This window comes from Homalodisca vitripennis, chromosome 1, assembly GCF_021130785.1.
Source record: "Homalodisca vitripennis isolate AUS2020 chromosome 1, UT_GWSS_2.1, whole genome shotgun sequence".
NCBI lineage: Eukaryota > Metazoa > Arthropoda > Insecta > Hemiptera > Cicadellidae > Homalodisca > Homalodisca vitripennis.
This window is the reverse complement of record NC_060207.1, coordinates 27,295,314-27,307,786: the sequence shown is the minus strand read 5'-3', so window position 1 is coordinate 27,307,786 and position 12,473 is coordinate 27,295,314. Positions and strand designations below refer to the sequence as shown.

General features: G+C 35.7%; 1 protein-coding gene across 1 annotated transcript; it reads right to left on the bottom strand.

Moving 5' to 3' along the window:
- Positions 1-10,857: 10,857 nt before the first annotated feature.
- Positions 10,858-12,117, bottom strand: LOC124356734 (serine/threonine-protein kinase PLK1-like). Its single transcript, XM_046807945.1, has one exon. The coding sequence runs from the start codon at positions 12,115-12,117 to the stop codon at positions 10,858-10,860; it is 1,260 nt and encodes a 419-aa protein (XP_046663901.1).
- Between the last annotated feature and the right edge of the window lie 356 nt (positions 12,118-12,473).

Genomic DNA, 12,473 nt, shown 5'->3' with positions numbered 1-12,473 from the left:
AAACTACCTAGTTATATTTTATTCTAAGATGATAACTAGCGAGTTTGTGCATTCGATTTGTATACGATTGTTTGAGGCTGCACGATACAGGTGCATAATTTGCAGAACATAAAACACAAATATTATCCTACATTACACTGTATTATCACAGCAGTATTATCAGTAGTTTACCCGGAAAATAGTATTACATACATTCTCTGAAATGCGCTGTGAAACATTCCCGTGGTCGTTATGCGTCTTTTAAAGTAGAGTTATTGGAGTAAGGGTGAGCCAGCTATCCATCAAATTAACCGGTTGTATCGAATATCGCTCATGCGCTCGCTCCGTGTAAGCCTTACAACACATCCATCAATGGCTAATGGCATCGAATAAAGCCAGCTTACACATCACTGAACACCCGTTTAAAACGCTTCCTGCTTACATTCGAGTAATTGATCCTGAAGGGAATCTAAAACATTTTGTAAACCCTTATTCGATGTGATACTTTATAAGTGGCAAACTTATTATGTTTCGTCATATATTTACGAATAACAGTTGATAAACAAATAATTACAATTAAATTTCACTAAAATAAATGCATTTAGGGTTGGCTAATAGTACATTACCACTAATTGTATTTGTTTATGCACAGATGCAGCTCAATATATACATTACTGAGTTGCCTGGTTGGTCCAGAGGCGAAAAGAAACAAACAGTCTTTTATGATTAGTTGAAAAGCTTAATCAAGGCTATACCTTTTTGATGGTCACTTTTTAAAATGATCCTGAACTTACGTTGTTAAAAAAAAAAAAAAAAAAAAAAAACTGGTTGAGTATAACTTTGAGATTATGCAGGAAGTCTATCCACACAAACTTAAAAATGTATCAAAAGGAGAAGTACTAGCTGTGCACGGTGGAGCTGTTTAAATCTATAGTCAATAGTCAATTTTTTATTGCGGAGACAAAATACATTTGTATAGCAAACGTCAAATATGTTAAAATTTGGACATACATACCACATTGAGCTCTCATTCAGACATACATTTGATCTCGCATTCCACGTTCATCCATCACCAATAATTCCCACGTCTTGTTATTGTGTGGTCTCCCAGTCATATTCCAGAAACTCTTTTACATTGTAAAATGCATTTGACGCTAATCAGCGTTTTAAACGAGTTATAACGCCTTGAGCGTAGAGGCTTTTCTTAATTCATTAGGCAATCTGTTAATAAAATGAACCCCTGCCTGTGAAGGCAAGCGTTCATAAACCACCGTCCTGTGTCTCCCAGTTCGGTAGTTGTCTCTGCCTCTAGTCCCGTACGAATGAATGTCTCGGCCCGTAGTCAAGGCACATTTAGACATACAATACAACGTTGTTTCTAAAATATAGAGGCTAGGCAGAGTTAACAGTTGCAACCTTTTGAAAGTTGACCTGCACGACTCTCTAAACTTCAATTTTGCAATGGTGCGGATCGCTTGCTTCTGTAACTTAAACACTCTTGAAAATTGGTTACTTGCACAGGCACCCCACAGTACCAATCCGTAAGTGAGGTGTGGATAAATCAAGCTATAATACGCCGTTATCAGAACTTGACTTGGGCAGTATTTGGCTAGAGACCTCAGAACATAAATGCCTGAAGCTAATTTTGAGCAAACGTGATCGATGTGAACATTCCATGTGAAACCTTGATCAAGGTAAATTCCAAGGAATTTTGAGAAATAGACTTCTTCTAGTATTGTATCCGCTAACATAACGCTAGGTCCATACTCAAAGTCTACTGGGTTTAAAGTGAAATTTAAAACGTTAGATTTAGTTGAATTTGTATTTAGATTGAGGCTATGAAAATTTTGGACACAAATTGTTCATTCCAACAAATGCGTTTTGTTCCAAATCTGATTTCGAAGATTCGTTGAAACAAAGAGTCATATCATCAGCATACTGCACGATTTTCCCGTGTGGCAGTGATGATTTTATGTCATTAACATAAAGCAGGAAGAGAATTGGACTGAGAATGGATCCCTGAGGAACTCCATAACTCACATTCACAGAATTTGAAATATGATTAGAAATTTCGACAACTTGAGTTCTATGACCTAGGAATGAACTAAGCCATGTGAGAGGCACGCCTCGAATGCCATGCGATTCCAGTCTGTCAAGCAGTGTAATATGGTCAACACAATCGAATGCTTTACAATCATATCGACAAGACCCACAATTGCATCTATTGTCGATTTGCCCTTTTTGAAGCCAAATTGGTCATTCGAGAGCTGATTTTGTTTATTCAAAAATTGAAGCATTCGCACTAAAAACAACTTTTCAAATATTTTGCTTAAAATAGGCAAAATAGAGACAGGCCGATAGTTATTCATGAGTGTAGGGTCGTCTTTTTTAAAGATAGGGGTTACTTTTGACATCTTCAGGAGTGAGGGAAAAACTCCCAATTGAAATGAGGAATTTATCAGAGGCCAGAGGTCAGAGGCCTCACAATATGCTTTGAGCATTTTTTATGAGCCACATTGAGTTTGAATTAAGATCATTCGATTTTTTTGGCTGGGAGCTGCTGAATAATACTGACTGAATAATATTATATTATATATTATATCACTTATATATTACTGCTGAATAATAAAGAGGGTCCTTTCTCGTCGCCCGGTGCCAAGCCCATAGAGACTGATGGAATTTGTCTTCTCGTGGAGTTTGCTAGAGGAGCCGATGGCCGAGGGCCTTGGTCACAAGCCACAGTTGCAAAAAAATTGTTAAACTCGTTAGCCACCTTAGTTTCATCATCCAAAAGCCGATTCCCAATTTTGATCTGGGTTATTTTTGAAGGATTTGATTTATTGTTAATGATGCCCCAAATAGTTTTAGAAATGTTTTTTGAAGATATAATCGCTTTTGAGACATCATATGCTTTTGCTGCATGGATCACCTTTCTATAAATCGTTTTATATTTCCGGAAAAATGTTTTAAAATTGTCATCTTGTGTTTGTTTATAAATTTCGGAGTAAAACTTAAGTTTTTCTCTCGAGATCAGAATTCATTTAGTGATCTACTTATTGTTTGTAATTTTTTGACCAATTTTGATGGTTCTTTTTGGACAACATAGATCTAAATAAAAGTTTAAATAACTGTTAAAAGTTTCAAACTGTTGCTCAACTGGTTTGGATACATTTAGAAAGTCCCACTTTTCTTTCGAAAGGAGGAGAGCGAGATTTTCTGGCCTTGTGTCTCTTACGGTTTTGGAAATTTTGGGCTCCCTTATGAATTTTGTTCCACTAATTACGGCCTCTTGGCCATAGTGGTCAGAAATCGCTGTATTCACCACAGACACTGCGACATTAGGAAGGTTGGATATAACATTGTCAATAGCCGATTTTGTCGTTGCTGTCACTCTTGTTGGGGTCTTGACAAGCAACTCGAGGTCAAATGACCTTAATAAATCTGCTAATCTTTTTGTGGTTAGCTGGTTATTGTCCAAGACGTTTATATTAAAATCACCCATCAGGATGTAGTCAAGGTGATGATTCGTCAGGTCCGTTAGTAAGGATTCTAATTTTGTAAAAAAACATGTTTTCGTTTCCACTGGGAGACCTGTAGATGCCAATGACAATTAATTTTGAATTTTTAGTTTTAAGTGTAATTCCGACTGCTTCAAAATGTTTCTCGTCTGTTTCTTGAATAGGAAAGGTTTTTGAAATGAAATTTTGTTTAACAAATATTGCGACCCTGCCTCCTTTGGAGTGATTACGACAGTACGAGTTCGCCAAATTAAAATTTGGAATTTTACATTGCTCAATGTGTTTACTGTTGAACCCGTTTTCGGTTACAACAAGTACATCTGTGTTCAGATCTTCACACATGAGCTGAAGTGCATCCATTTTGTTTGTTGCGAATTGAGCGTTTTGGTGAAGCAGTCTCAATAAAATTTGGAATGGAACTTTTAGTTTTTTGTTTTTGTTTTGATATATTCAATTCTGCCTGTCGATCCGAAGTGGGGGCCCTAAAAAGTATGGTGTTCTGTCGATCGAGAGTCAGTCTGTCGTTGACTTGGTGTCGTTTGGAGGCTGGAAGTCTCTGGTTGATCGGAGGATCTGGCGGCGGCGGTATACGTCTCATGACGTAAGGTTATTGGTCCGGAGAGGTCCATACAGGTAGGCGGCGACTGCAGCTCGGCGACAGGTTTTGGACGTCACGTCGAGTGGAAACCAGGCGTAGTTTTCTCGCAGATACAGCGATCATACCAAAATGATCAGGGAGTACCGATGGCCGAGCGGTCTAAAGTCGTTGGATTTTGGGTCTGAAATAGAGATAGCGCAGGTTCAAATCCTGTCTTTGACCGTTGCACATTCTATCAGTACACTCAACCTCGTACTGTATAGACTATCCCGCTTATTCTGTTTGATAAGATCCTCGCACAAGTCAGTAGCCCATGAGGACGGACAGAATAAGGCTTAAAAGGGGACCGTCTCTCCTTAAAAAATTTAGCCTTATATCAATATTTCACAAAACTGAAATGGTACAAAATGTATAGTGCTTAATCTCATCAACAAATTATAAAAAAATAATGACAATATAAAATTCCTAAAAAAAGTATAAGGAATCTATGTACATTTGTTATTGATTAAGTACTAGGTAGTTTATTGTTAGGTTATAAAACTAATATACGGATGAAATTTACGAGTGAGTACTTCCTTTTTTGGTTTATAGATATGAATAGGAATTGCAAATTTTATGGAAGGTCCAATAAATTATTTTTTAAAAGACTGATAATAAGCTACCATGTTATGTAGTTTAAGAACTGTTATTCGTGTTTCTGTAAACATGTTGGCTGACCTGAAACACGTCCGAAAGGCAATATTTAGGTCATGATAGATACCGCTGCTACCACTGGATGATTCCAGAAAAGAAATGAATTTTGTTACCATAGTTTAAACCTCAAAACACTATTTATTCTACTGATTGATTTAAAAATACGTTATACTTTTTAGTTTAATAGTTTAAATATGAGAACACTTGCGATTAAAAGATGATGTATAACTACAGTATTTAAAGAATTTAGAAAATTATTATAATGGAGTAGCAGAGAACCATCTGTTACCGAGTCTGAGACCTGCACTAAACAGTTTTCAGCACTCGCAGGTGCTGACTCAGCATCAGACTTGTCAGCAGACTTTCTGCTGTCTACTCACTTACTTTCAACAGTCCTTTACACACAATAAATTAATATGTCTGTAGTAAAATATTAAAACAATGAGGATGAAATATTTATAAAAACAATCAAGCACAATTCCTATATAAATTATTTTATCTAAATGGAATTTAATGATCAATATTATTTGATTTTTATAGAAAATATTATCACTCGAGGGGCCGAAAAAGTTTAATTTCAGTATGTCTGTCTGTCCGCAAGATACTATTCAACAAAAAATTACTTAAAAAGTTGAAAACCTGGGAATAACTGTCAACAAAAACCTGTGCTGGGCTGAACAGGTGTCACTAATGTGTAACAGGGACTTTGCCTGCATACATGGTTTCCAGCTGTTTGCTTAATACTTGCCGATGGATGTCACAGCGATGCTAGTGAAGAATATAGTTTTGCCTCACTTCAGTTACTTTGACGTGATAATTTATGACACGGCTTTATACCTTTATAGTAAAATTCAGAGTGCAAAGAATGATTGTATTCGGTTTATTTTCAACTTACGAAGGAATGATCACGTAAATCCTTATTTTAAGCAATTATCCCTATAAATTTCATAGATTTTAGAGATATTCATTTAATTAGCCTATTGCATGCAATAATCCAGAGAAGGTGTGTGCTCACAGGTTATTTAGCCCTAAATTCGGTTTTTATATCTGATATTAGATCATGTAGAACTTGTAGGGGAGCATATTTATTATCAATTCAAATTTACTGGACAGCCTTATACAAGAACTGTTTCGCTGTTTCCGCATGTTAATTTTGGAACTCTATCCCAAATACGAGCAATATCATTGACAAGAATTATTGACAAGACCAATCGCTTAGATACCTAAGTCAGGGCCTTTCTGCTGCTGACCCTGCGGGAGTGACGGTTGGTGGTTCTTATAGTTGCAATCGGGATAACTGCATATAAGTTGAGTGAATGGTGAATGAAAAAGCTGATAAGGTTAGGATAATTTTAATATTTTAATCAAGACACGTTCTGGTAGACTTCTTAGTTTGAAATGTATAAAGATGTTCCCATTTTAAAAGGAAATATCGTATTGTCGGACATTTCTGTATCGTGTTTCTAGAGTAATTTAAATAACAACTGTTAATTGTTTACACATTTAAAAATTATTATAATATAAAAAAAATTGTTATATTATGTTTTGTGTTCGTCCAGAAGGGAAAGAACATCAGTAATGTTGTTAGCGTCTGTTCTACAAACTGCCATAAACTCTGTAAGAAATACATGATACATGAGACTTCACATATTGTAATGTTCAGAGTGTTTCCTAAGTCGTACAGTAACAGATAGCCGGTGTCCTAAACACTCATATCAATACCGCTGTCCATGAATATTCAACAGATGCTCCTAACTTTGGTGTCACGTCTCGTCACCTCACATGATGGTTGTGTTCACAGTGTTGCACAAGTCTTACAGTGACAGGTAGCCGGTGTCCTAAACACTCATATCAATACCGCTGTCCATGAATATTAAACAGATGCTCCATACTTTGGTGTCACGTCTCGTCACTTCACATGATGGTAGTGTTCACAGTGTTGCACAAGTCGTACAGTGACAGATAGCCGGTGTCCTAAACATTCATATCAATACCGCTGTCCATGTATATTAAACAGATGCTCCATACTTTGGTGTCACGTCTCGTCACTTCACACGATGGTAGTGTTCACAGTGTTGCACAAGTCGTACAGTAACAGATAGCCGGTGTCCTAAACACTCATATCAATACCGCTGTTCATGTATATTAAACAGATGCTCCATACTTTGGTGTCACGTCTCGTCACTTCACACGATGGTAGTGTTCACAGTGTTGCACAAGTCGTACAGTGACAGATAGCCGGTGTCCTAAACATTCATATCAATACCGCTGTCCATGTATATTAAACAGATGCTCCATACTTTGGTGTCACGTCTCGTCACTTCACATGATGGTAGTGTTCACAGTGTTGCACAAGTCGTACAGTAACAGATAGCCGGTGTCCTAAACACTCATATCAATACCGCTGTCCATGTATATTAAACAGATGCTCCATACTTTGGTGTCACGTCTCGTCACTTCACATGATGGTAGTGTTCACAGTGTTGCACAAGTCGTACAGTAACAGATAGCCGGTGTCCTAAACACTCATATCAATACCACTGTTCATGAATATTCAACAGATGCTCCTAACTTTGCTATCACGTCTCGTCACCTCACCGCCTGTATTTGCTGACGTCATGCTATGTAGGCGAAGTCCATTTACCAACTGTTATTATATATGTATATGGCATTAATCGCTGAAGTTGTAGTGTAATGTACACTAAATTTGAAAATATCGAATGATATAGACTAATGCTATAAATGTATTCTACTCACAAAAATCCTAAATGAAGCAGATATATCAGTTATATGTTGTTTAACTCTTACTGATTGTCATATTTTCAGCTGTTATGTGTTGTTTCTTTTTTGTACAACAATTGCCCATCATTGTCGTATCGAAGATCAAAGAATGATTAGGCGGAAGCCAACATACAGCTGGAACCTCATTTCTTCGAAAGAAACTTAAACGTAAAAATTTTAATTAATTAATTAATTAACCAATCAGTCAACCATAGATCGTCCACTAATTTAATGTACACGTGCCAATTCAGAAAAATGAAATTACGAGGAAACATAAATTATCAAACACATAAGAGATATCTAATAACCCAATGCAGAGTCAGAGTGTGGTTATAAGAATGTCATCTACTTTGCATCATTAATAAAAATATAAAATGGCCCATGAAGTTGACACACAACTTGTTTACTGCAATTCTTGACTTATGGATGTTACAGCGCTCAATTATTATTGGATTATCTTTACCTAGATTGCAGTTATGTGTTGTAGTTATACTTCTCATAATCCTGTTCTACGTGACCTCAGTCGGAGCCGTGATCCATCCTTCCTATCCTTAATATAATCTTACTCCCAAAAAATAGCAAATTGCATTTTAATCTTAAAATAAAGATTTTTGATTTCTCTACAAACAATAAGTAAACGCTTACGCAAGTGAAACAGCTCAGAAAAGCTTCGTCATCATAACACAACATAACATATCATCGATTTGTTTATGAGAATCAAGACAAAACTGAGGAGTATGTTTGAAAAGTCCTAAAAATAGACAATCCATATGACAATAAAAATAAATGAACATTGAACCTTTCAAATTGTCATTCGAAAATATCAAAACAAAAGGATATCCTTCAGTAAAAATATAAAGTTAATATTATATATTAAACTACGTTAAGATTAAGAATCGCACACATACTCCAAGTACATGTAACTTAGAAATATAATAATATAGATCACTGTATATAATTTCTTGTTAATGTTGAAATAATTTGTTGGTTGTTTTTTATCATTAATTAATTTTTTATGGCAAATTAACTTTGTGTTCATCCACTTTATCATCACATTCGTAATTTTAATCCAATTTAAAATCTAATAGTTAATTAAGCCACATTTATTCCCTCTCACAATGTCGACAGTTATTCAAACAAAATTACTAATTCGTTTAAATATTTTACTTTCAATTTTCCCTTCAGCTAATATAGCGCTGAGTGTTAAGAAGATGAGAAAACCAAGTAAGAAGGCTGTGAACAAACAACTCTGATGATAACTACTACTTTACTACTGTTTCCTGCCAACTAATGTTTTCTTCTCTATTTCACTGGACTAGTGAACAGACTTAAAATTGGGCACTGACCCAAAATTTGTTTTGTTCATGTGAAAACCAATAGTTGGACACCCAAAGTCCAACTTTGTATTATCCTGTAAGAGCCACAGAGTTTGATAAAAGGGAGGATCAAAGTCTTTTTGATAAAATCTATGTGGCAAAGAGTATATATTTTTGGTAAGACACAACCTGTTCTTCTTTTTCTGACTTTCATGCCCATATAATTTCAACTTCCAGCTGTTTAGCTAAAATTTGACTTTTAAAGAGATAATTTTTTATTAATAAATTTTATAACTTATCACAATTATAAGGATTTCCCATTTTTCAACTTTAATAAATTGCTAATCATATCTAAAAATAATCGACGCAAACATCAACCCGCTGAGTGAAGATCTTACTGTAGTACTTACTATAGGACACCACTGAGTGAAGATCTTACTGTGGTACTTACTATCGGACACCAGTAGTGAAAATCTTATGTAGTACTTACTCTCGGATACCATCGAGTGAAGATCTTACTGTAGTACTTACTATCGGACACCAATGAGTGAAGGTATTACTGCAGTACTTGCTATCGGACACCACTGAGTGAAGATATTACTGTAGTACTTACTATCGGACACCACTGAGTGAAGATCTTACTGTAGTACATACTATCGGACACCACTGAGTGAATATCTTACTGTAGTACTTACTATCGGACACCGCTGAGTGAAGATCTTACTGTAGTACTTACTATTGGACACCACTGAGTGAAGATCTTACTGTAGTACTTACTATCGGACACCTCTGAGTGAAGACCTTACTGTAGTACTTACTATCGGACACATTAATGCTTGAAAGAAGTTTAATTTAATTCTATATTTTTAACTTTACTGAAATATTAATTTCTCAATTCTGACGTTTTGGTATTGTACTACAACCCTGTCCCCAACATTATGATTTTTACTTTAATATTATCACTAAATTTATTATAATTAGATGTCAAAACCAAAATTACAAGAAAATCACTAACCTCTGTAAATAAAACAAAGGTAGGGAATCCATTTATTTATTTAGCTTAATTATTTGAGTAAAGTCGTGTAAATAAAAATATTACAATATAGGAGGTCAAAATTATGCGACCTCATATAAACTTAATTTTATAGTCCTTATTAAGGGTTAGCGTTCACAATTTCTACTATATTTGTATCTAAAGTACTTTAAAAGGTCGTCACCATTAATTTAGTACTTTTTCTGAAGTTTGAATATTAATTATGTACTTTTTAATACGTCAAATTTAAATTTCGAATTTGAATATATACATATTATAACTGCTCTGCACAACACCTTTTTGAATTTTAATACAATACTGGTTGTTTTGGAAAATGTATAGTTGGGATAAAATGGTTATATGAATGTATACTTACGAAAATACAATTTATAAAAAGAAGTATTTCCTAAAATCCGTTTCCTATTTCTATTTTCAGTTAAAAACTAGGGTTAGTAATCTTTCAGCTTGCTGTATAAATTTTGTTTTGGGTTTTCGTTTGAAATGTATGGATTATGATAGAAGTAAAAATAAAAAGACTACAGAATTTTATTATAAAATAATATACAACAATATTTATAAAATGTAAACAATTTAACAGTATAAGTTTTATTTATATGGTATATAACATTAGTAATAGTGTTCGTTGTCACCCAAAGTCTAGATAAAACGGTGTATAAAAATATTAAGTTATTGTGTATAATAAATATGAATTCAATATGGGTAACATTTATAAGCAAAAACTAAAATGTTATATGATAACATGTCGATGAATACATCAAATAGGTTAACCAACGAATATTTCCAAAATGAAACATTCTTGTAAAATAAACCGCACCTTCTTACGAGTTGTAACAACGTAGACGTGGAAATCCTGTAGCGATGCTCGCTTATAACCCAATAAATAATTAAATTTAAAAATCACGGAAAATAACAGTCTTGTTATTCAGACAGGAAGCTGGTGACGTATTTTAAAATAACAGACAACTTCTGTTTTAACTGAACACCAGCGCCACAGTTTTGAAGGTTGTCCAACTTTAGTGTTTTCATGTAATTGGCGCTCTCTATGACGGTTACAGTTTTGGTACTGCCGCACAATATCAGTTTGGTGTGGTCGCTGGAGAAGTTAACCTGGATACTCCCATTTGTCAGCATCATTACCATCTCCGCCTCTCCTTTTGTCCACTTGAACACCTCCACTATAGGCTTGTCTTCATCTGCCGCCAAGTCAGGTGGATTCCCTTCGTGTGCTTGAATTAGAGATTCTTTCATGTATTTCCCACAGTGTATCAAGATTTTTAACTTCTTGCTCAAGGCAGCAGGAATGCTACTCTTCTGGCAAATAATATCGGAACCGTCGGAATGGACGTAGTGAACGTACTGTTCTTTGTTCTGAAGAAGCATTCTCGTCTCGTCGTTGAATATGATGCCGTAGTCTGAACTGCTCAAGGTGTAAGCGAAACCGTAAGAGTTAGAAAAATCCATCCAAGAGTTCACCCAATCTAACGGTTTCAGTGATGAAGCCTCGGACAAAAACTCGCCAAAGTCTGATTCCGGCCATTTCTTGATATTTACCAGGCACTTTGCAATTTTGAAAAAACAACTTTTAGGAAATTCCTTGGAATCAAGTTGATTTGGATCGAATGGATTCGTGGGTATTGCTGCAGTCGCAACTCTACCTTTTCGAATTGTTGACATTCTTCTAGCATTTCCAAAATCAAACTGTGGAGGTTTCGGGGAAATATCTCTTGAAATTAGAAATTCAAAGTTTTTCATCTCGTAAATAGTAGGTCTCAACTTAGGATTCACCTGAAGGCTACTCATAATGAGCGTCTGTGCAGAGTAATTAATGCGGGAAGATGGACGATATTGGCACCTGATTATGTTGTTGTAGGTGGTAGTAGTGTTCGGCCCCTGGAATGGTGGTGTGCCCTCCAGCATCGTGTGTAATATGCAGCCCAGAGCCCACACGTCCACCTCGTAACTGTATCCTATTCCGTTAATCACTTCAGGAGCAATATAGTTTGGAGTTCCACATCGAGAAAAGCGTTTCTGACCCTCGTACTCTATCGCTATGGCCAAACCGAAGTCACCCAACTTCACTGCAAACTGCTTATCCACAAACAGATTCCCCAGTTTTAGATCTCTGTGCACTATTTTGTTACTGTGCAGGTATTCCACTGCAGAAACTACTTGTATCATGAAGTGCTTTGCCTCACTTGCGGTCAGTGTTTTTAAAGCGTGAATAATATGCACCATAGAGTACCTTGAGCAGTACTCGAGAACTATAATGATGTGACTGCCCAATTCGATATACGTGAGGAACTGTACTATATTTTTGTGACGAAGCCTTCGGTGGATACCTATTTCATTCCAAACAGCATTGCTAATGCCGTGCCTTTGTAGTTTTTCTTTGCTAATAAACTTACCAGCTAATCGTCTTCTCGTCAGACAACATTCTAAAGCGTAAACTTTACTAAAGCTTCCTTTATCAATGTATTCTCCGATGATAAAAGAGCATCCGTTTTCATCCTGAATCTTCATCATCAGTTAGTAGT

Coding starts and splice junctions, on each gene's coding strand:
- LOC124356734 (XM_046807945.1), bottom strand. CDS start 12,117: ATGATACAAGTAGTTTCTGCAGTGGAATACCTGCACAGTAACAAAATA.